The following is a 25,653-nucleotide window of genomic DNA, read 5'->3' as shown; positions in this document are numbered from 1 at the left end:
CCAAAAAATTTTAAAAGGTGAGTGGCGCGTATATCGACAAAATTAGTGGCTATAGTTCTATTAATTGAGTACATTTTCTAGTAAATTCTTGGAAACCCATTATCGACTGACAGCTCTATTTATTTCATTACTTAGAGCAGGGAGTTGAACAAGCGAGCTGTTTCGGCCGATTGTGATGTGTAATACTGGTTCGGTTTTTTAGCGCAACCAGTTGTTTGGAGACTATTAGGAATCCTGCAGATTCTATGTACTTGATGTAACCGGCGCTAAAGTAAGTTCGCCCGAAAGTCTTCATGTTGCGTTCTGTGTTTTGGCAAGGATTGCTCTGAAAGAATGAGACACATTGTAGCAAAAAAAAATGTTAAATCACTGACTCAACAACAATTATTTTACGAGAACTTTGTGCTTTCGTCAGAAGTCAGGATAAAAGAAAAAGAAAAAAACTGCTCAGCAGTTTGCAAAAAAATATATATGTATACACAAAGACCTGTTGAAATTCCCAGACCATAATCAGCTCATCTGGATATGAGGTTTGCCTTGAGAATTATCAGGTTATTGACAAGGATTGTGTAAATGTAGATGGACAATGTACCACCACAAAACTTGCAGACTGGGGAGGAGTGGGCAAGGATCAAGACCATTGGGGAGGAGTGGGCAAGGATCAAGGTCTGTAGAATAGTATAGAGGTTACATTACCGATTAAAATGGCGAAATAAACAAAAACACAATTATTAATGCCAGTAGATATACAAAGCGGGTCATGGTGCATTTTTAAACAACCTTGATTTCAAGGCAACTCATGAATTTTTTAATCTCGAAATCAAGGTTGATTTCAACCTTGATTTAAAAAAAAACACTTCTGACCCATTTTCAAAACAACCTTGATTTCAAGGCAACTTGAATTTTTTACACAGGTTAACAATGTCTCACTCGCGAGTTCTGAAGAGAATGTGAATATTATTCTCTTGAACGACGGGGGTCTTGATGCATTTTTAATAGTTTTTTCTCAAATCAGCGAATTCCTTTAGGAGGTAACTCATTTCGAGGAGGAACAATCTCAAGCTCTTCTCTGACGAAACCACACCTTAGTCCATCTTTAAGATAGTAGAGAATAGGCTCACCTTTATTCACAAGTGATTTTTCGATATTTAAGACCTTCACAGACCAGATTGAACCTGTGGCTCTTCTTTGACCACCTTTCATGGCATATCCGTACAAGTTATTGGCATCTACATACATAATATACTTTGATGGTTCATCTTTGTTATGGTTTTCATATGTTTATTATTAGTTTTCCATATCTGTTAGTAATATAACTGATTCCACCCCATATACCTTTTTCAATAAATAAAAACATATCAATTTCTGTCATTAATTCCAGTTTGATGTCGGTCATCTTCAACACAGCATTCCATGACAGTCCAGGAGGTGTCAAGTAATGGCATGGATCTGGCTTGTAATTTTGCAAACATTTGTTTCTAAAGTTTTCAAACACTTCCGATAATCGAAGAACATCTGATTCAAGATATAGATCATGATATTCTCCGATTGATTTGATATTAGACATCTTCCATACCTTTTTTACATGTTCATATCGCTCATCAGATATATGCTCATCATTTAACGTTCTTTAAAAGTCATCTTCATCTGGTAATTTTGTTTCGTTAAACTTCTCAAAACTCCATACATTGTCATATGGATAAATACCTTTTCGTAGCTGGTGGAGTTCCTGGGAGATACCTTGTCACCAGGTTTGTCTTATGGGTACCAAAGGTGATGTTTAATGCAAGAGGTGAACAGATGTTTTTGCAGAATTATTTGAAACCACACACTTGGTTCTATTTGAAGGAACGTGTTGAAATCAGTCCAACTACACAACAGCGAGCAGGTACTTTTAAACTAACATCCAGCATGAGAAAACCACGACATGTGTTCATCTGGGCACTGAACGCTGCAAAACTGTCTCAACAGACAGAGAATATATTTCGGTTTAATACATTTGCTATTAGTGGCTCCAAAGCACAATTCACTAGTGTATAGTTTGAACTAAGTGATGGTGTCTTTTTTCCACAGGAAAGAATGGAACCAAATAGTGACACGTTTTTCCTCGCGCGAGGTGATTAAGCAGGAACGCTAAATTTCGAAATGGCTGCCTGGCGTTTTGTCAATCTTTCCAAGGAAGCGTTAAACGTGATAGAAGAAAATTATTTTGCGGAGACCACGAAAGATACCTCCATGTTTGTCAGAACACTTTTCAAACGAGAGATGTAAAGCTTTTGTTGATTGAAGTAAATAAACCTGTTAAAACCGCTTGCTTATCAACAGAAGTGTTTTTTCATCTGGGTCTAGTTACATTTTTGTAATTTTAATCAATTTGCAACATTCTTGAGTGATAGACAATTTAGAATTGAGAAAAATTAAAATAATAAAATCTTGACTTATCTATAATGGGCCGATCTGTTTTCTCTTTAGGAGAGAGTGTCTTCTCTTGGAGTGTATATAAGTACAAAGAGTGTCTTGGATAAGTCAGAAACTGAGGCCGAGTATCAATTACAACATTCAGCATACAAGTACTCAAAACAAGCACCACCGCATTAATCAGAGGCATTTTCGATGTTTCGTTATCAAAACAGACGAACTTTTATGTTGTGTGTAATGCGAAAGCAAAAAAAGGGAAAGGAAAGCGAAAACCCCTATTGCGAATTCAGATTCATAGTAAAGCGCGTAGATTGTGGACCTAGTGACTGGTGATTGAGGCCACTCTACAGAGTAAATCAGTTCAAAACGTAGGGCTCCATCGAGCTCCATTTTTCTGACTCTGATGGATTCATCCCTGTAATTTACAAGCAAGTGGAGGTGTAAAAAAATCGATTGTAAGTTCCACCTCTTTCGAGGCTGACCAAAATTACAATCATGGAAATTGCGCATGATGGAGGCAAAAGTTTTAAAGTCAGGCTTAATATTTCAGGGCAGTTTTTACAAAATAGGTTCCTAATTTTTCATGTGAGCATACACGCTGCTGCACCAACATCACGCGAGCTTCTAGCGAAGTCCACGAGAAAAATCGCGCCCTCCCGCTGGGGGGTCTGGCTCGAGAAGTGAGAGCCAGACAGCTCGAGGACCTCCCGCAGGCTTCGCGACCTAACGCTTGTGACGCAGAACCTGCTCTTGGGCTGAGGGACACGTGATTATTAGTCGAAACAACACATCATATATCGTAATCACGTAAGGTGGCACATGCTCGTCGTCAATTCGAAGGGGTTTTACGCGTAAATTTTAGAATCCATAAAATTGGTGTAATACTCCCTCGTGATATTTTCCGCCTTTCACAATAAAAAGGAAAGAAAATTATTCATATTTATTCGCAAACAACATACAAATTACATTCAACCGCAACCCAGCTAAAGGGTTGCGATCCGCGTCAATGGCTTAAGCTTCCGATTCTCTTCATATAAAACACGCCCAACAGCGTACAAAATATTATTCTATTTCGCCGGTAAATGCACATGATTTCACCACAATTTTGGTATGGCACTTTGTAAGTTACTCTGTTTAACCTAACTCAGCCATAGTATGTCACGTTATATAACTTTATAAAACCCAACCCCTACCCATAATCAAAACTATGCAATCACCTGGGGTCTAGTTCTATGACACTCAATTGAAAAGCGATCTTCCCAATTAAAGCCTCATTAGTGTCCACTTAAAAGAAAATGTCATTTCTTACTTGTAGCCGGAGCTCGCCACAATGGTTTACCTTCATGGTAATCAAAACTAACAAAAATTCTCGAATTTTATTGGATATTGAAGGTGTATCAAGAGAAATAGCACAGTGTGCGCATCAAACTAACAACGAGACAGTCTATGCATCATAAACTTCATTTTAAACATGGAAAATAGGACAAATTCTGGAAATTATTTTTTAATGAATAAGTTTAACCAACAAGTATTTCCCTTCTATTTGTTGTCATAGTTTTAATGAGATAAAAACAGGACTTTGTGCCGTCCAATTCGGTGAGTTATCAAACTCGGAATAAACAAACCGGACCCTTTTTTCGCAGTTATCAAATTTTCTGTGATCACTTAATAATTACTGGCCGAATTAAATTCCAAATGGTCCTACCACGGTGACCATAGAAACAATGAACATATTATAAAATAAACATTTTTAGCGTATAGACAAATCTCGGTACACCCTCTCAATCAAAAGCAAATTTAAAGTAAATATAAACCAACTCGACTCTGTCACTTTTTCTTGTGCCTTACATACATTTTATGTAGTCGCTTTGAATTATCGCTGGCTTCTATCATATTTCTCTTCTTTATTATTGGCCCATGCAATTACTTATAGTTTAGTGCATCACCACTCGATCGAAAGGCGCCCTTTAACATATATGACCCATTCAAGATTTACTAGTTTTTATGGTCTTGCATCTGATTAATTAAAGAAACCAACACTAAAATGATTCCACAGTGATTACTTTAGCTCGTGTTGGACACACATTCAAAACCTCCTTGGTTTGATGATGCACAAGCCACAAGCCATTAGGCGCCTCTAGAAAATGTAGCACTGCTCAAAGTGTGTTAATTCCGGTTTACAGTAGATTGGATTGTCGTGGTAAATCAACGCAGCATCTTCTTCCTCCTTGCTTGGAAATCTGTGTCCACTTAGACGAGCTGAGAACGGAATCATGATTTAATATCTAAGCCAAATGTCTATCACCCTTTGGGTACAGAGAGCCTTGGAATATTTCCAACTGGTTTTATGTGGTGTCAGGTAGTTGAGACAACCCTGCCTCCAAGGTTGTCTTTTCTCAAGAGGCAAAATAGGGAGGATTATACATACAGTAATTTCTCTTTAGGAAGAAATCTTATTAGCTGAGGCTTGAATCCACACAAGAGAGTCAATTACTTTTTTGTTGTCCCAGACCCCAGACACATGGCAAATCTCACACACCTTTCTTGCTGAAAATTTGGCCTTTTAAGGGGAACTCAAAAGGAATGATTCACTCTGTTGTCCAAGACTGCATAAATGTGGGGTTAGGTGATGCAAGGAAGAAGTAATTATACATAGAAATGGGGAATGAATAATGCCAATCATATTGTGTGAGTAGGGCACTTACCTTGGTTGACAAAAAAATCTGCCACATACTGTGTAACTGCTACTGCTTCTTCAGAATGATTTATGGCCTCATGAAGGGTCCATTCAAAAGAGTTCTTTTCAGGATGCCATTGTGTACCATAAAATGGATAATCATATGCTTTGGAAGATGAGAAATACTGATAAGAGACCTTTAATATGGTAGCCCATGAAAATATCCATACATGGAGGATGTACAGTCAAACTTTTATTGAGTGGCCACAGAAATGGGATGGTTTAATTTTTAGCATGGGAGCATCTACAGCCTCACAGTAAGCATGCTAGACCATGCTAGAGACATCCGTGTTTGGAGGCCTAGCCAGTCATTGTGTTCTGTATTTTGAGCAAGACAATTGTCTAACACAGTGCCTCTCTCCATGCAGGAGTATAAATGGATACTGTTAACCTGTCGGGAAAGCCCTACCTTCAATTGTTGATACAAACTCCTTTCCTTTCTTGCCTCTGTTGGTTGATAGACAATTGTAGAACTTCTTTAACTGCTCATCTTGTGAATATGTCTAAAATGATAATATTGTGACGTCACTATCTTTCAAAAGAAAACTCTTTGTCCTACTGTCACACATAATCATGATAATATCAGGCAGTAGACTGATATTTCAGGTGGGCTTTTCAGGTCAAGTACAAAAAAGCAGACAGGGAAAGAATAACATAAAGAGGTTGAAAAGATAAGGTGACAGAAATATTGCAAGTAAGGGGGCACACAGTTGGTTACCATTCAGAGCTGACCTTGGTAAGGTAAGAAACCAAGTGTAGCAGAGAGCTTGAATGGGAAACATCATGCATAATCCAAAATCATCTTGGATGTGCTATTAACCCCTTTACATAAAGCCAGACTAAAAATATATTGCCAATGTAATAGTATGAGAATGAGTAATTGATGATTTTCATAAAATAATTTAATTTTTCACTTATTTAATCAACAATTTATTCAAATTTGTAAGGAGAAAATCAGTGTTGAAAATACTTAGCATGCTTCCAGGAACCCTTATCCTGTTTTAGACCAAAGCAACTGATTTCTCCCTGTTTTTTTTTTTTTTTTCAGAGTCAAACTAGTTACTCATTAAAGAAAAATTTCAAATTAAAAAAAAAAAAACAAAATCAAGACCCAAACCAAACCCAAATGGTAAAAAATTTACCAGTTTTAGAGCAAGAGGGATACATGGTAACCATAGGTGTTTTAATCACCCTTATGTAGCCTTTGTATGTGATTAGCCCTCTAATCTACGAACAATCCAACCTAAAATATATACTTGCCTCTGTAGATATACACTCCCTGTGATGGTTATAAGTAACATTGTCTGTTTTCAGGTAAGTTATAATGTTTTCAGGTGCAGATCCTAAAAGGCGACTAGATTTGTAACCTAGAAATATAAGAGAGGAAAGGACTCAAGATCTAATACTGAAAACACCACTTGAATTTCTTGTAATAATAATAATAATAATAATAATAATTTTTTTTTTTTTAAATCATAACAAAATCTTTATTCAATACTCATAAAAAAGACCTATGTACAGTGCTTCACTTAAAAAGAATTAAATTTGTACCTTAACATCTGTTAGAAAGAAAAGAAAAAATCATAATGTCTCAATATCTCTTGAACTATAATCCACAAAAATGTTTCTCTACTAATTATTATTACTATTACTATTAGCAATCACTACCAATATTTAACATCTTTTCACTAATTCCTCTTTAAAATCTGCCATGGTTTCAACATGAACCAACAACGATAAAAACATTAAATAGTAGTAATAAATAAAATGCAATATTCTATATCTTTTCTCTAAATAAAAATCTAGCGTCCTAAAAGTCCTGCTAAAATAATAATAATAATAATAATAATAATGATAATAATAATAATAATAAAATGTTGTTTAAATTCTAACCTTCACTGAGATTCAAAGGAACACTAAAATCTTGACCATCCACATCTGATGTAATCTTTCTTCCACCGGCTCCTTGAACACTGAGAAACTGAAATCCCAAGCAAGTTCCCCAGAGTGGAAAGACATCTCCAGCATCATTGGCCTTCTTTGCCAGATTAAAGATTATATTGCCTGTTCTTGAGTATGGCGAGTCATATATATCTGCTCCACCACCTGGAAATAAGACGCTATATCCAAAAAGAAAACACATTAACCCTTTAACTCCCAGATCAAATTTGTAATTCTTCTTACTGTCAACCATATAATTCTTATAATGTTAGTTCAGAGAATTTAGTATTGGATCAACTAATTATCCCCTAATTGATAATTTTCTTTATTCTCATCACTTATCTGGTTGACATTGTATTGATATTGTAACACAAAATTCTGTCTTGGCCACTTATGGGTATTAAAGGATTAAGAGAAAATTAGTCATAAATATTTATCAAATTTGCTGTTGTTCACATATTCGTTTGATTTAAAATTTTTAAAACTACTTTGGTTTTAATTTTTCTTTGTCTTGTATTGATAATTATCATGATCTGAAACAAACTGAAATTGATGGGAGAATTTTAGATCAAACCAGGCTTTGAGCCACAAGATGTGCCTAACCTAGCCAAGCGTTTTTTATTGTCACATAAGTATGGATATCTTAAATTTACATCCTCAGGTAAATTTATTTCATGCAATAGTTGCTCGGATGTGGCACAATATGTTTTCAAAAATATGAGATTGTTCCAAAAATGTCTTCCAGTTCATGGGTTAACTTCACACTGCTTTCATCCAACAATCTCAATTAATTTAAAATTGTTCAACAATTTGTGGCTACCAGATGAGTGCACACTATGTTAAAATTAAGACTTCTTTTAGTCATCTCACCCATTGATTGACTTAAACAAATCTTCTAACTGATCCTCAGTCAAGTTGTTTCTGCCATTAGTTAATAAAAAACAGCCTTCTCACAATATAAATTATAATGACACTTATTGATAATTTAACAGCCTCTAATACTCCATGACATGTCCCATTTTACAATCACGACTTCTCAGAAGCTGAATAATTCAAATGAAATTAACACAAATTTCATGATTACCAAGGATATTTTGATCTTGGGATTGTTCATAAAACCATATTAATTTCCCCTCAATTAATCAAGAATGAATTATGCATTGTGGTATGACAAATATGCAAAATTCTACAACATGTGTAAAATAAGGAGAAAGTGGAGGGAAAAAGATGGCTGGAAAAGACATTCAAAAACCAAGCTCTGCTTATTAATAACCAAAAGGAAACTGATCAAATACAATTGAAAACCATTACTTATTAATTAACTATTTCACAGACCAGACTACCAATAAGACAATTAACCGACAAAAACAATACAGTAAAGCGCTGCACCGGTATCGCAGAGGTCATGGGTTCAAATCCCAAACAGGCCTGAATTTTTTTCAGGTCCTATTTACGACTACTCGTTTCAGGAGTGTTCTTAGCTGCAAGGATCCCTTAATTTCATCTTTCCACCGCAGTGCAAATATGTGAATTTTCATATATCTAAAATCTTTAAAAACAATACCCTTTGACTCTCAGAATGACCTCATTTTGATGTGCTGAAATATCCGCTGTTTCCAACCGACAACAGCCCTTTTCAGGCCTATCCTATAGCATGTTCACATTTAAACCAGTCTTAAACTCGTGAGTGTAATGTGGAAGAAATAAAGTACCTTCTCACCTACCTACCTACTCTCTGCTAAGGTTTTACACTTCACAATAGACTGAACTTGGTCTACAGCTGTCAATTTTAATCCAAAAAGTGCATATTCAATCTAACCAATCACTTTGCGAGCTAAAAATAAATTGCAGAATATTACACTTGTGTTAAAGGATACCGAATTGGTACAACTCTTCCTCCAGCAGACTCTATGTACTTGATGTAAGAGGCAACAATGTATGTTGGCCCAAAAGTCTGGACATAGCCATCTGTGTTTTGGGCCAGAATTCCTTTCAACAGTAAAACAAAACACAATAAAAATAAATGCAAGACTGGATTCTGATGTCATATGCAGAAAAATATTTAATAATTTCAAGTGACATATCAATTAGCCTCAGCAGGAAAAAGAATGAAGTAAAATCACTTCTCTAGCTTGTTAATTTTTTCAAAGACCACTTTGAAAAAAATTCAAAACAGCTCTTTGACTTTCTCCTACTGAGAAGGATAAACACCAAAGTAATTGTATTTTCGTTAGATATAATTAGATCCCTCGTTGCAAACTTACGGTAAAACAATAACACTGAAGGCAACTGCGTGATTTTCGGGGCTTTGGTTACCTCGGATCTCCTCTTAAAGAAAAATTAAATCTCACAACACGATCATATGTATGACTCACCTATGATGGGCCGATCTGTTTTTATGTCGGAAGATAATGGATTTTCTTGCAACGAGCTGTGGACCCAAGGTCGAGTCTCGCCTGGGACACTTAGCAAGCTAATAGCGAACACAACTGTCGTAATAAGCTGCATCTTCTACACGCTTCCCAATCGACACCGACGAACTTCCAATGATCTGCTAAGCAAAACCAATAAGTGCAAGTACAGCCAAAATCGCCCCAGGATAAATACTCAAATAACTGTTAGAACGCATCACATGCTTCCTTCGTGACTTAGGCAACAGTGATTGACTAGGTCCAACCTTGGTTACCAATCTCCGCGCTTCGAGCGAGATTGAAGATGGCGGCACCGGTGCTGAGAGTTTCCAGAAGATGTCTTTGCTCTCAGGCCACAAGAACGCGTGTAACAAGACCAAGATCGCATATTGACAGAATAATTCGCGTAGACCATGCAGGAGAACTGGGAGCTGATCGAATATATGCTGGGCAGATGGCAGTTCTCGGAAAAACTAGCGTAGGACCAACCATCCAGGTAGATCTCAGACTTCTTGGGCTTAATTTTTCTGATTTTCTGTCGATGTTCTCAAAAGCTTACGGGGCAGGTATGATCGGAAACTTTTGCACCTTTGTTTACTTATTTTTAATACAAAAGTTTTGAAACAGGTTCTTCAAAATAAGTGTTATTTCAAAGCCGGGTAAAATTTCCGCACAGCCCCATACTACATTGTGCATTCAGTTCTTAGACAGAGAAAACAATGACAAAAACAATACATTGCCATTGGGAAAACAGATTTGTTTTACAATAGTATGGGGCTGTGCGGAAATTTTACCCTAAGCCGTATGGGATTTGTATGTCTAGACGGCTTTCGGTCATCTCTCCTACGGAAAATCCCTCCCCACTTATCAAAGGGCTACTGTACAGACCATCCGTCCAACTACCACGTTTTGACATTTCTGTGTGATCCTTATTTAGGCCAGGTTGTCTTTTAAGCCTATGATGATATTCCACGAGACATCCTCGATACAGAAATTGAGTTTTTTTGACACAACGTAGGAAAATATTGGCCTATCTATAGAGTGGAATGTACATGCCAACAAGGGCATGGATTCCTCTGTTAATGGATCACACTGGGTAAAATCCCCTTCAAAAAAAATATGTAGAATGCAGTAGATTATGTAATTATAATACAATCGTTTTGTGTGCATAAACAAGTGGCAGCATTTGTTTTTATCTAATGTTATTTTGTTTGTAGTAAGGTAATAATAGTTGCTGATTGCAACATATCAACTGATACACAATTAGTCTTAGTACACATACTGACCAGTATGTTGAAAAATAATAACTTTAATTATTCTTTTAAAAAATTGGTAGCATATGTGGGATCAGGAAAAGGAACACCTTAAAAAGTTTGAGCAGATTGTGGCTGAGAGAAGAGTCAGGCCCACAGCTCTGATACCTCTGTGGAATATAGCAGGATATGTTTTAGGTATAGTTGATGTAAGTGTTAGAAATATTTAACTGTCCAGAAACCTACAAATTAGTCACAAACCTTTCATGATTATTTAAATATATAAAGAGTAATAATATCAATTATGTGTTTTCTCTTTTTAAGTACAATTATCAGCTTCATTCTCTTTGTTCTCTTAATTTGAGCCCTGTTTCTCTCCAAAAGGAAGGAACTATTTATATGCGAAAGTTGGGTTTATTTTTTTGCCAAAATGTAAGTGGTTATTCAGGCTGAATATTCAGGCCTAATGTTAAACTAAATCTGTGTGTTTCATGCTGGCTCAGATAATTTTCCTACAAAGGGAAAAAGAAGTGGTCTCTTCTAACTAATATTGGCAGGGAGGTGGAGAGGTTTTCAAAACAAATTGCTGCTCAAGGCAGAAAAAATTGTGCTTCATTTGAACCAGACTCAATTGCCTGTGAGACTTGTACCTTAACTGTTTTGTGAGGTGCAAAACTGATTCATAAACTTAAGTATGGGTAGCTAGCACCTTCAGATTCTTATTTTCGTTGGCTCATCCTTGGTTAATTTTATACTTTGTATGTAGGAGCAGGAACTGCTCTACTTGGGAAGGAAGCTGCCATGGCTTGTACTGTAGCTGTGGAAGAAGTGATCAGTGAACATTACGACAAGTGAGCTGCATTATATTCTGTCACTAATGGCAGCTAATTACTCCCTTCTTAAAATATTTGGGTTTTAGTTTTGGTTGCTAGACCTGTTTAACTCCCAGTATTTAGTCATAAATAGTCATTTCCTGTAACTGCCACAGATTTTGTTTTTGGCTGAGTTGTTTATGGGTGCATAGAGAATTTGGTGTCGTAAACCAAAATTCATTCTTGTGTAGTCTGCACACTCTAGGACTCTTATGTGGATGGGATGTAATTACTGTCCTGAAATGTGTTTTTGTTGGAGTAAAATTCAACCTTAAAAAAAGCTTTGCATTTCTATATCTTGAAGAAATACACTGAATTTCATTTAAGAAAAATTTAATGGCTGACCTCTGAAGTTTTATTTAATTAGTGCCTTGAAATTCACAACACATACTCTAATGTGCATATAACAGCATTCAACAATAAAATAACTATAACTGGTTAAAATGAAAAATTGAATAGGCACATGTAATTTTATCTCTGAAAAATAGTTTGCTTCAATTTCAGTCAACTGAGAGAGCTGCTAGTAGAGGGGGTGACAGATGAAACTAAAGATTTATTAGATGTAAGTTGGAATTCCTTGTTTACTGAACTTCTATTTATTACTAGGTAGCAATGTTTTCTTTCCCTGCCAAAAAAAACCTAATTTTTTAGTTCAATTCTCTTGAGTTAAATAATTTTCTGAACAGTAGTGAGATGTTAAGAAAGCAGAACCACGAAACAATTTTTCTCAATATCAATGACACTAATGATCTAGAAAAAGAAAGTGGTTGCTGCCAAAATAAACATGGTATATATTTCTGGTTTGCTTCTAGCCTGGAGAATCTCATTAATATTTTTGGAAAACTGAATTAAATAAAGTTATTTCATTATATAAACCTTTGTGAATTTTAGACAATACAAAAGTTTCGTGATGAAGAGTTAGAACATCTCCACATCGGGGAGGAACATGATGCTGAAAAGGTAAGCTGCTGATATATGGTGTACCAGAGTTTGCAGGGTTTATTTGTTTCTTTGTCGGTATCCATATTGTTTAAAAAATCAATGTGGGGAATTAGTGTCAAAGCCACAGTACTGTGATAAAAAAGGCAGCAGGATTTGGTGTTACTTGGCCTTACTTAGAATTTTAAAATTGTTACCATACGTAGAGTTTAGGAGAGTAAAACTAAAGGTAGCTATTGAAAACCAATCTTTTATGTCATAGGTTAATTATGCTTTTCTGTTTTATGCTTGTTAAATTTTCTTCAGGCACCGATGTACCAAGCATTATCCACAGCCATACAGACAGGTTGTAAAGCAGCTATATGGTTATCAGAGAGGATATAGCATCACAAAGAACTACTTATTGAAGTTCTTACTTCTCCTCAGTTTTATTATCTCTGAGAAATGGTTAAGCTTCTCTCTTTGTAAGTTATTCACTTGGATACTGGCCATCATGCTTTCCTTATAGACACCTCTTCTTTGAAAAGACAAGTGACCATGAAGGCTGGTATCAAGGGATGTGAGATTTTCAACAGAAGCTTACACTAGCATGCAGCTCCAAGTAAATTGAAAGTGATGTGTACATGTTTAAAGTCCAAGAGAATTGCATTCAAAGGAAATACTAGGAAAAGTCAAGATTTGCTTTAAATATAGTAGGCAGGTTGCTAAATGTAAAAAAATACTATAGGGTTAAGCATCTTATATGATGCCTACAGCAGCTCAAAACTGTGGTTTCCATTTGTAATCCAGTAGTCATTTTCCATCTGTGCTGACATTCTTCTGAGGGTTTCCAGACTGAGTTATTTAACCCTTTTACTCCCAGATCCAATTTTTAATTCTCCTTACTGCCAGCCATACAATTCTTATGTTAGTTCAAAGAATTTAGTATTAGATCAACTAATTATCCCCAAATTGATATTTTTCTTTATTCTCATCACTTATCTGGTTGATATTGTATTGATATTGTAGGGAGAAATTCTGTCTTGGTCACTCATGGGAGTTAAATGGTTAATGTTTGTTGACTGGTGACTTCACTGTTGTACTTGTTGTACTTGTCCCTTGTCAATAAAGAAAATTAGCAAGACTGAGAGTCAATTTAATCTTTCACTCTTCTTTGTTATTTGTCCAAAGAAAGATAATTTAGCAAAGAATATTTTTTTGGGGTTGAAAATGAACATCTAATTATTCTCTGTGTCTTACTGAGTCACAGTGCGCTTAATCACATGCTAGTCAGAGTCGAAGCCTTGAAGTAGTTACACTATGCTAAGATGTAAAGAATCTTTATTTAATAGTTAATAAAATTTCTTGTGATTGTGGAAAAATGTTCAAAAATGGGTTTTCTCATTCCAGAAGGAAATAGTCACAATTCCTTTCTGAAATAATTGCTTCACCTCTCTTACCCTATGATCTGTATATATATTCTCCTAACTATTCTCTAGGACTATACATTTCCTATGGTACTGACAAGGACAATTTGTTTAAAAATCATGAGCGTCTTACTTAAGCTGATGATCATTTCCTTTATTCTCATGACCTCAAGGTGTGATTCAGCAGTAGCAGTGAAAGGAGAAGTTAGATCTTAGTCAATATTACATGTAAAAGGGTTTAAAGGTAAAAGGTTGTTTCAGTGTAACTGTTCCTGCTAGAAATTTATTAGTGCAGTGGATAGAGAAAGTCATAAATTCAAAACCCATGTAAAATCTTTCCCTAAACTTGAGCACTTAAAGCTTCAGTGTTGATATCACTTACAACCATCAAACATACTAATAAAATTAATTTTTATTCATAAAACAACACAGGTTGTCTTGCGTAGCATCTTTGGTGATTTTGTTGGTTTTGTATAAAACCAAAGACAAGTTTTTAGGGAACTTACTTGGTAGATTTATAAGGGGAGGCACATTTTTGTAAAAATGCATTTATTTCAGTAAACTTAAAGTGAAACTTTTACTTTATAACAACTCCCATAGGAAGAAACAAACATTTAGTTTTGGTGCCATGCACATGTTGTAACCTACATGTTGGTTACCTTTGTCAATCACCTCATCAAAATATACACCAAAAAAGTATTACACTGAAACTGTATGTTAAAGGAACCTACTGCAATGGTAGAGCAAGTTGCCATTAAAGTTATGAAAATGCCTTGTACAAAGAAGATTTGTTTAAAAAATTAGGAAAAAAAGACAGAAATGTATAAAAACTGTAAACAAATACAAGCATTTTTGTGACCATTACAAACCCTAGCAGGTTTATTCTACCTTTTGACATGTTAGTTCCTGATCCAAAAAACCAAATTAGGGTAGATACCAAAGCTACACCCAAGTATCTGTAAAACCTGTCGTCTCAAAACTCCCCACCCCAGCCCCCTCCATCTCCAAGAGCTAAAACTTGTTCGCAGTAAACAGGCTGTTTTTCAACCATTTTCTCTGACCCTGAGATAAGAGTTTTATGTTGGCACTGATTTTTAAGAACCAAGAATTCTGGCCTTTTTTTGTCTTTTTTTTTTTTTTTTACCAAAAAATTGAATGATACATTACAATTTAAGTAAAATTACTTTTCAAGATGAAAATTTTGTAATCCATTCAAAATGGGAAACTCATCAAGGAGCATAAACTGATCAAAAAAATGAAGAGACATTTTAGAAAAATTAATTTCAATTTCACACCAGAAATACGACTAAAACTAATGATACCCTATAAATAAAGCAGTCCTTAAGCCCAGCACTTACCAGTGATGTAAGCATGAGAATGTCATTTCAGTTACGTTTTTCTACCTTTCCTTACACTTGAGAACTACTTGGGACTGGGCTGCAGTAGACCAATTTCAATTTAGTAGTCAGTTAATTTCACTGTCATAAAATTAAATTGAAACAGTGATTTCTTTCTCACTTAAAAACAAACAAAGTATATAATTGTCTTGGACCTCACTTTGCTTTTAATTACCAAAGGGTGAACTTGGTTTCAAATTTCAGGTACACCAGCCCATAACACTCATCATCGTTCTTCACAAATCAGCAACAGCGTGGCATGGATCATAAAATTTCAGAGCCTACTGGAAAACCGAGATCACTTATGACATCAAATCGTTCAATGTCTCTTAATACCCTGATAAGTCTTTCCAAGCTGCTTTCAGGATCCCTCTGTTCCCATGTCGTAAGAACATCTTCCATTGGTGAAAAGGTGGGGCATCTATGTGCTTTGTCCTCGATGCCCTTTATTTCCTCCCAGCTAAACCTCAACTTTCCAGCAACATCTCTCCAGTTTTGTTTGTATGAGGAAATATCAAGCAATCCACACATTTTTTTCCGTTTTGCATAATCAGAAATCACATGTTTGCTTGTCTGGTTTTCCTGTCCCCGAAGAATTCCATGTTGTTTACAATTAACGCGTTGCTGAAATTCAAAATCAAAATGTTTGGTAAATATTTGATCATCTTTTGTAAAACTTGTTTGCCTTCAAAAGGTTTCAGTTTCTGTGCACAAATGATCTGTTACTCTTTTCAGTAAACAACCTGCTGTGGAACTGTCACAATAATGCTTTACCGTGGGGTAAAAATGTAACTTGCCCCTATGAAACTTAAGAATTAGCAAGCTTAGCCTTTTCACCCCTAGGAGTGAATGGCTTCTAATTTTGCCTTGCAGAATTACCCTTGAATCAAATGTAAAGGTCACATTAGAATAATGGAAAAGACCACCAATTAAAGAGGCTCCTGATTGTCAAACAAATTCTCCTTGCCATTACCACAGGAAATGTAAGAATCAGCGTAGAGAGTATCTAATGGTAACGTGTAAGGAGTTAAAAGGCTAAAACTTAAAGGTAGCAATTACTATACAATGGAGCACAAAACCACAATTTTTTTACAAGTGACTAGTAGATGTAGGTACTCTGCAGGCTTACATAAATATAACAAGCAAAAATTAGCTAGAACAGTGGGTTTCCAAACATTTCAAAAGCAAGTGCCAATGAACAAATACAATCATAACTTACCGGATGAACCTTCAATTCAAAGTCTTCATTAATTCCAAGATTAACCCTTTTGTTTACAGGACACTTTTCACCAGGAAGAAGATCTTTGGGTTCTACGCAGACATTTCCCACAAAGTGTTCCCCATCACTGCTCAAGTGTTCGAGGTGAAACTCGATCACAAACCAAAAACCATGCAAAAGGTCCTTAATGATATTATAGCCAACCTCCTGTAAGTAGGAATTTAAAGTAAATGTAAGTAAATATTGTAAATAATAAAAATATTATTCTGTTCTGACTTTTAGGACTATTTCCTAAATGAAATGCAGCTCACATGTAACTCCGCCAAAAATTTTTTTTTCAGTTTTCCATAACCAATACTTGATGACTAGTACTAATAGTTATTTTATTTTCACACCAGCAAAACATGCTTAGCTAAAACTAGGTTTAACTGAATGAAAATCAGCAACAGGAAATATGTGGTAAATCATTAGTAATAATCATAAAACTTACTTGAGCATTTTCACTGGTAAGTTTAAATTGTTTGCACTGGTGTTTCAGTGATATGACTATGTCTGAGGAGATACTGAATGGGTGGGTCTGCATGAGGCGGTAGTTACTTGCAAGTTCACGATCCATCACCATCTTTAAGGAACAAGCAGATTGAAAATATATGTTAAATAAGCATTGCCATTAGAGAGGAAAGATCTTTGGACATGAATTTAGAATGTTTAGCAACCACAGTGTCTTTGGACCTTTTGAATGTTTCCCAAGACCATAAATTGGGGAGTTGATTATGAAAAATCAGAATGATGTGGTAACTAGGATATTTTTTCTTTAGAATTTCAAACATATAACATTTATTCATTTTTCATGACTTCTGATGCATTTCTAGGTCTAGAAAATGGTGCTATGGAAGGTTGTGTAAGAAAAATCAACATCTTAAAGATGATCCCCTCTGGTATTAGCAAAAATTGCAAGGAAACCTAAAACTCAGAATTGAGAAAAGCCAGGTGGAACTTTGACACATCATTTGTAGCAGGTATCATAATTTACCTTGAATGTGGAATCATCAGGGTCATGTTGCATCACAACAATGCGCAGAAACCACTCCCTACCAGCTACTGCTTTTGATGCAAAAACTGCAATTGTAACTTGGATGTCTTGTTGCCGCTGAATGCCTCTTTCCTAAATCCAACAAAAATGTTTTTTTACATCACTGAAACAAAATATCTACCACAGAAAGGAGGAAGACAGATTCTAACTTGCCCCATCTAACTTAACCCATCTTGCCAGTAAAATTAAGAAAGATGAGAAGCATTTTTCCTCAGTAAGGTGAGAAAAATGTTAACTCCTTCTTCACACCTTCCAATTTCCACAGCTAGATTCTCTCACCTCATGGAGAAACAGAGAACCTTATGCCCACAGTGGCTAAATATTTAACAAAATGGATGAATAAATATACATAAACATACCAGCATCTTTGAAACGCCCCCATGTTTTTTGGGTGGACGGGGTGGAGGTGGCGAATGAGGAGCCCCCATATGTGGCGGACTCCTGGGGGGCGTTGGCTGTACTCTTTGCCCACCTCCACATGCCCTTTTTGGTAATCTCGGAGGAGGCTGGCGAGGTTTAAGCACTGGTGGAGGAACAGGCGGAGCTCCACACTCTTCTAACTTCTCATTGTAAAACTGTTGGACATTTTCATAAATCCCTTGCATACTGTGACTCATAAACACATGATTAACATAAACAGCTGCCTCTTTGGGTGCTGTCTTCAAATTAGGAAGATTCATGTAAAGATAACAGCTTGGTCTTGACCCTTCAGGCAAGTTCACATAGTGACAGGTGCTATCTGAACTTTGTTCTTTATCTTCATCCTGAATTTTCCTATCTGCATGGGAGTTTGGAACAGAATCTGATGTCATGAAAGGTTGTGGTGATGCCCTGTTTTGCATAACTGTAGGCTCCTCCACACAAGGTTCTGAGCCTCCCTTGCTTCCTGCCATGCTGAAAATATCCTGTTCCTCTCCTTCAGGTGAACACACACCACATGATTCAGATGTTTTATTTGTTTCCACATTTATCTTTAAGCCTGTGTATGAATCACAATGGTTTCCAAAATTTCTATAAAGAGGATCTACACGTATTGGTTGAACGAGCTCCTTAATTTCAACAGTTTTTATTCCCTTAGATGATATCTCACTTTTAAGGTGCTTCCTTTCCCCAACATCCAGTTGGGACACAATCCGAAAGCTGGGTGGTAATGTGTATGCTCTTGGGAGAGATTCACCACCCTTTGCTGAATTTTGTTTGGCTTGCCTTTGTGGAATTGGAGGGGGAGAAGGTTGTAGAGTCACACTGTCGTGTACATCACTGGGTGATGAACAGCTGTTCTGACCATTTGTTTCATCACAAATCTCGAGAGCTGTAAGTTTCACCTTGCTTTCTACAGTCACATTACTTTCAAAAGGTCCAGTGCCAGCAAAACATGGATCAGGGTAGTTCTGTTTAAAATCTTTGGTGTCCATGCTCAGTTCAGGGGTAAGTTGGGACTTTGGTTTTGGTTTTCTCTTTGAGGATAACATTGAATTTGCTTTTGGTCTGGTACGACGATGCAGGTGATCCAAAATTTCACAACTTTTGCTTATCCTTGAAGGTATTGTGATAATATTGGAATTGCCGTCACATTGTTGTACTCCTTGATATCCTTCTTGAACAGATGAGGATAACTTTGCACAAATACCCCTTCCTTTGTCAGTCTTTAAAAGCAGCTTTTCTTCTTTGCCTTTGTGCACTATGGTCAGTGTCACGTTTGTTGGGTCTTGTTGCCAGTTTGAAAGGGAATTCAATGGATATTCACACAAGATTTTGAAATCATAACCAGAGTTTGATGACAAACAGATCTTGTCATGGAAGACATGAAGTTGGGCTTTGGTTGACTGAGAAGGGAAACAGTTCAGGTCTTCATCCAAGTTCACATCAAATGAATCAACTACAAATTAACACACAAACAAATTAATGACAAAGTCTCACAAGACAGGTGCAACTATCAAGTACCACCATTAAGTATTCAACTAGGCACAAGTTTGAATAATAACCTTATCACAACAGGTGTTTGATTGTTTAACTGTCTCCTTAGTTAAGGTGGGAAGTGACTGAATATGCTAAAGCAATACTATCCTTGCCTGACTCTAAAAATGTCAGTTATTGGCTCTGGTGATCCACAAATTCTATCTAGATTATAAGTAAATATGTCAGGATTATCCAAGGCTCTTTGTTTGCACAAATAATGATACTCAATAAATTGCAGAAATTTAAATTCAAAATGAGATATGGATGTAAAAAAAGTTTCTCACCATTTTTGTTTTCTTATTCATAGGCCATGTCAGATATCTTCCCACTTGTTTTATTATTTGAGTTAAAATCAATCAACATTTAGGAAAATTATTACTTTTGAAAATGGCAAAAAGAAAAATTATCTCTCAAAACTGGTCACAATAAATAGCTGCTGAAAGTGTTTCAAGCAAGTGATGTCTCACATCAATGTTGTTAATTCTTTCAATAGCAATTGGCAACTTAAATCATGAACAAAACACTTCTCTCACCTCTACAGCACTCTCTGAGTATGGTCATCAAGTTGTTGAGTATTTCCTTGTGTTGGGACTTAAAGAAATGCCCTTGTATTTTGGAGTCCCGTTTCATACATAAAAGTCCAATCACATTGCTATGACAACCTGCTGTACCCATCTCTACCACACAGAAGTTGTTCCCTGACACTTCAATTTCCATCGTTTTCTGTCGCAAGATTTTCCTTGCTGTTGATTCAACTTTTATTTGACCTGATGAGCAAAAGGCATGTTAAATATTCAAATTATTGTTAATCACACTAATCCTAAGCAAGATTAAAAAACAAATGTGGCTGTTATTGATTTCTGTAACACCATAGCAATTCAAATAAGCCCCTGTAGGGGCTTCTTTCTGTCCTCCTCATTCCTAAGATCATGGTGGACACTCTCTGTGAAAGTTTCTATACACTTCTTTGTAGGTAAGTTCAGAGAATTTGGAATTAGATCAGATCAATACCCTCCTGATCACAACTATTTCCTCAAATTTTCCTCCCTGCTATCTAGGCATAATCTTAATCCTTTAATCGCCAACAATGATTGGCATCATATCCTCTCTTGAAGTATCATTGCTAAAACAAACATTAAGACTAAGGGAATAGGGATATTATCATTCAAAAGAGTGGCTCTTGATTGTTGAACAAATTATAAGTATCAATACAAACTACAGATGAATTTTGTTGGAACCAAATAAAGTCTGAATGCAATGATCAAAAAATGAAGAAGGAGTTTTGACTATGACTTAAGACTATGACTAAAAATGGAATATTTTTTAGTGGGTGACAGATTATGGCATTCAGAATTTTGAATCCATGACAAGTCAAATTTCTATCAATTTGTGCTTTCATCACAGTAATGAAATATCTTACAGTAACTTGACTAGGAAGTGAAGCACACAGAGCAGTTTGTAGCAGATCAAGACCTGTTACAGTATCTTAATGCCATGCGTGTTGCAGCATTTTGGTTATTTATGTCACTTACCTCATGAAGCTTTAAGGTAGTTCAAAATAGTTAGAGGATCATGACATTTAGCACCACTTTGGAAACTTAAGATTTATCTCATGGGTATATCATTCTGCCTCTTGCAAGAAATTCCATCTTAAAATGAGGCTCAAAATGAACCATCTTCACTTCTAAGGTACTCTTTGTCTGACTTTCTGTTCATTTTACTTGGTTACTTGTGAGAAAAGAAGCTACAAACAGCCAGGTGAAACAGTCTGTGGGCCGGGGGTGAGTGGGGCACAGACAACATCATAACAAGCAATCCCACCACTTTCTGAACTGTGTATAGTTTCTCAATCGCAAAACCATTGAGCAAGTTCTTGCAGGTGTCATTTCGATCGCTAGAATTAACTTGATTGACAAAATCAAAATGAAATGCTTCGCACTTCAAAGATCGTACTTAATCTAAACGCGAATCGCCGATTTCAAAAGGCAACTTGTGGTCAAAAATTTCTTTCGCTCTTATTTCCAACTGTGAGATGTTTATAAATAACTTGTTGTCATTGCCGTTGATAAGAGAGTGGGCGATCCCAAAAACAATTACCACTCATCGAACCAAGGCGTACTAATTTGGTTGTGGCGTTGAATTGAAACCGTGTCCATGAAGCATATGTACTCCATATGGAGATAAATATAAGGAAGAAGGGAACACTTACATTTTCCGTCGAATCCACTCACGCTAACGTCTTTTGTTTCCCACTGTTCATAACGAGAAAAAGCAAACGTCGTCTAGAATTAGTACAAAGATAAACAATCGGCAAACGCGGCTGACCAACGATAATTAACGGTAGTCAGATGAAAGCTCGTTGATCTTCTTGAGATTAAAACCTTGGGTTAAATGCATCTTTCTATACATCATTCAGTTTACGTTCACCGTAAACTTCTCCAGATAAGAGTTGTGTGAGAAGGGACGGGTTGCTAGTGATACCAATTTCGAGAGCCAAAGAAGCGCAAAATGCAAGTGAAACATCGTCAGTAAACGGCTTACCTTTTTTCTTCTCACAAGGTACAGAACTTGTACTTTAACAGGAGGCTCGTTTGAAGTTGACATGATGGCGAGTTGGCACCGAAGACTGATAAACTGAGCGCCAAAATAGCGCGGAGCGAAGGTTTTTAAAATCCTAATTTAGAAGGAAGTAGAGCAATTGACGTCATTGATACGTCACGCTTACGTATTGGGCGGGGGAGTCCCGGTGAATACAACCACAACCAGTGCAGAAATGAAAATATTACGAAATCTTGTAATCATATGGAGGTAATTTATATATGGTGCTTTTCGTATAAAACTGCCTAAGGGAGTAGCATTAAAAAATATCCTCTTTGAAAGAGGAAATAGAAAAAGCGGCGAGCATCAGTCCCTGAACGCACATGGCTGAGGTGTGTTCTATAATCTCTTAAGTTCAATAGCCATGAAATTTGAAGATTCTACGAAGTATTAAATGACTGAAAGTCGCTCACACGTGACGGTCCTAAAATAAATACTCCTAAAGACACTGAAACTATTCTAAGAATACCCAAATGAATTGAACAGAAACTAAGCACCATGAGCTATTGATATGTTCAACATAATTACGACAAGCGATAATCGTAAATAACGATTGTAAGTAGTGTATCAGTGGAAGCTGGGCAGAGAAGAAACTTATGCATGTCAAAGGGCAGAACCCAAGCGAAACACAGCCTCAGTCTAAACGGTGACGATTGGGCAAGTTCAAGGTCGACTCGCATTCTGCAGGGTAAAATATTTTTGACTGCGGATAGTTTCTCATGCTTAAATGACAGATACAATGTCGTGATTCGAAAAGACACTTAATTTCTGTCATTTGGTAACGCGAGACTGTCAGTCAATTGGCTGTTATTTCTAAAACGCTGAAAAACACGGCAGAAATCAATAAACTGTAGCCCTCAGATCTCTGTCAATTAATTTCTGGCATTCTCCACTAGTTACAAATCATGCTTGACAATCAAAGACTGCGTGACAAACAAAGCTATTCAATTAAGGAGTTTTATCTAAAGCTTCTTTTGATAAATGTAATAAAATTAATATTTATTCATAAGGTGTGCGCCCCAGGAGTGTATAGACAATCATTTCTCGGTTATTTGAAGTTCATCGTTAGGGACCGTGTGAAAACTCAATCACAGTTTTTCCGGAACGAGTGAGGAATGAAAAACTTCCTTGTGTTAAACGGAACAAAAGAATCCCTTCCGATTTTACTTTACTGCTTATTTTTCACGGTGGGTGTTAACACCTTTAACACACACATACCTGCTGTTCCCATCTAGTACCTATTGAGTCTCTGAATAGGTAACACTGAACACGCTCGAGGGCATACAAGGGCAGGATAAGATGAAGTTCCCGCCGCTTTTAGCTGCGAGTTCCTGTTGTTATTCACTTTCCGACAGTTTTCGCAACATGCACGTGTAACATTGAAAGGAAACATAAAAAACCATCCGAGTTTTTCCCTTAGCACTGACCTCTTAACTAACAAGAAAGGGCAAAGCCGAAAATGTAACGGAAAAGGCGCGTATTTACTCAAATTAATGCGAACATTTTTCAAATGTATTCATAAAGTATATTGGATGCACTGAAAAAACAAAACTTTCCCTAAGCTGCGCCTTAAGCAACTGCGAATTCTGTAGAGATATGAACGGCATCCGGTCAGATCGCTCCCAATCGATGCGTGATTTAAATAGCCGTGCCTATTAAGATAGATACAAGGTCACATACGCGGAAGATCGGTCGCTGTTAAATTCAGTGCTTTACCATAAAAATTCATTCAAATTTTTTGTGGTTTACTCGGTACCTAGACGATCTAAAAGCACCCCTCTTATCTCAACGGACCAAAGGTAGACAACAGAACAAAACAAGCACAATGTGTTTCCAACCGACTCCTCCTTTTGAGAGCAAAAAAAAACATACACCATCGGGCAACAGTCACTTTAAGACTAGATCATAATGGACAGAACTAGCTTTTCACTTGAGTTAGAAACGAATTACAATCTTTCATAGAACTAACTGTTAGAGGATATGTGCAATTTTGAGAGACAATCTGATCATGATTTAATTGGTGAAGGGTCTAACCCTGAGCCGAAGTAAACGTAAACTTCACGAACTTAAGACAAAACTTTAAAACTTTTAGGATGTTCTTACATGAATTTTTTCTCGATCTATGAAAAGACCTTATTTTGAGGGGCTCGGTCGTAATCCTGTTTAATTTTCAGCCCATCAAAAGGCCATATTGACCGTCTTTTACTGATTTAATCTCGGTCACGTACACACTTGTAGATATACAGAGCGATACAATTTAATTCAACACCTGAATAAGATTTCCGCAAGGAGGCGTTTTACATGGCATTTTTGGTATGGCATTTGAAACGAAATCAAAAAGGGGATAACTCCCTTTTTATATAGTACGATCAGATTTTCTTTTCGCCTTTCTTCTTTGACAAATATTCAACGCTTTCTATTGCTTCTCAAACTAGTAAGTCAGTGCTGAAGTTTCCTTCAAAAACTTTCCTTTTCCAGTCGAAACCGAAAAGTATCTCTTGGTTATATTCGCACGACTGAAACGTAAAGTCGTCGTGAATTTACATAATAAATTATAATGATAAAGAAAACCATCGTTAGTGATCATAAATTTTTTAAATACGTATCCTTTCTTCAAAATAGAGATATTCTTTGTTAAAATAAAAAGAATTCGTTTCCCCATATAGTTTCCTGTACGTATTTGTCCTAAAATAGCCTGAATGACATATTTGCCCAACACGTGATTCTGACCGTTTGACCCTTCACTTAACTTCGATCGAATTCCGTACTCTTTGTAACATTCTTAATCCATTGTTGACTACAGACATCCGCTGTTAAAATTTCCTGACTTCTCCCAGCTTAAGATAAATATAGAATAAATCAAATGGTAGCGTTCTACAGTATCCCCGTACAGCTTAATGAATTTTTAGTTCTCTAAGAATTTCGCGGTAGTGTTATATTCCACTGATGAAGCCAAACGTCGTGAAGGTGACGGGCGCAGAAACTTTACCGGAGGGTATTCCGTTTTCACAGTAGGTGACAGTTGATGAGTTTACGGGGCAGTTTTAATGAGGGCGGTTAGAAAATATTCAAATTTGAAAACGCACTTGCAGAACTGTTTCTCTACTCATTTTATCTTTTGTTTTTCTTTTACACGTTACCAACGGCATTGCCATTAATGCTGGGGTTTTCTGACGGCCCGTGATAACATCACCTAAATAACTGAAAACGTCTGAAGTAAAACGAAAGGTGACCGACGCTTGGACGTAATTTAGCCCACTTATTTGAACATTCCAAGATAACGTTTCAAAAAGGGCAACATAAAGGGTGGAATGTTAGTTTTACGATCGAAAGGGCTCCGGTACACATAAGCTCAAGCAAAGGAAACCAGATTTCCGCGAAAGATATCAGCTTAATAATTTCCACATCAG

At 36.5% G+C, this 25,653-nt stretch overlaps 3 protein-coding genes across 3 annotated transcripts; 1 reads left to right on the top strand and 2 right to left on the bottom strand.

Moving 5' to 3' along the window:
* Positions 1-3,344: 3,344 nt before the first annotated feature.
* On the bottom strand, positions 3,345-9,736 carry LOC131791089 (gamma-glutamyl hydrolase). The gene is made up of 8 exons (XM_059108407.2): positions 9,472-9,736; positions 8,974-9,085; positions 7,967-8,017; positions 7,049-7,275; positions 6,416-6,522; positions 5,565-5,658; positions 5,124-5,261; positions 3,345-4,677 (listed from the first exon to the last, which is right to left on the bottom strand). Exons 1-8 carry the CDS (start codon positions 9,602-9,604, stop codon positions 4,556-4,558), a joined length of 984 nt encoding a protein of 327 aa, XP_058964390.2. The 5' UTR covers positions 9,605-9,736; the 3' UTR covers positions 3,345-4,555.
* A 69-nt stretch (positions 9,737-9,805) lies between these two features.
* Positions 9,806-14,413, top strand: LOC131791091 (5-demethoxyubiquinone hydroxylase, mitochondrial). Its single transcript, XM_059108408.2, has 6 exons — positions 9,806-10,003; positions 10,844-10,958; positions 11,527-11,611; positions 12,137-12,194; positions 12,524-12,592; positions 12,878-14,413. The coding sequence occupies exons 1-6, from the start codon at positions 9,812-9,814 to the stop codon at positions 12,953-12,955; spliced, it is 597 nt and encodes a 198-aa protein (XP_058964391.1). The 5' UTR covers positions 9,806-9,811; the 3' UTR covers positions 12,956-14,413.
* Positions 14,414-14,512: 99 nt separating this feature from the next.
* LOC131791088 (uncharacterized) lies at positions 14,513-22,316 on the bottom strand. The gene is made up of 8 exons (XM_059108406.2): positions 22,187-22,316; positions 21,855-21,897; positions 20,179-20,412; positions 18,046-19,565; positions 17,627-17,758; positions 17,084-17,215; positions 16,594-16,800; positions 14,513-15,998 (listed from the first exon to the last, which is right to left on the bottom strand). Exons 1-8 carry the CDS (start codon positions 22,247-22,249, stop codon positions 15,639-15,641), a joined length of 2,691 nt encoding a protein of 896 aa, XP_058964389.2. The 5' UTR covers positions 22,250-22,316; the 3' UTR covers positions 14,513-15,638.
* Positions 22,317-25,653: the final 3,337 nt, after the last annotated feature.

The sequence above is a fragment of the Pocillopora verrucosa genome, chromosome 8, assembly GCF_036669915.1.
Source record: "Pocillopora verrucosa isolate sample1 chromosome 8, ASM3666991v2, whole genome shotgun sequence".
Classification (NCBI taxonomy): Eukaryota; Metazoa; Cnidaria; class Anthozoa; order Scleractinia; family Pocilloporidae; genus Pocillopora; species Pocillopora verrucosa.
The sequence above is the reverse complement of the archived record's forward strand: the minus strand, read 5'-3'. Positions and strand labels throughout refer to the sequence as shown.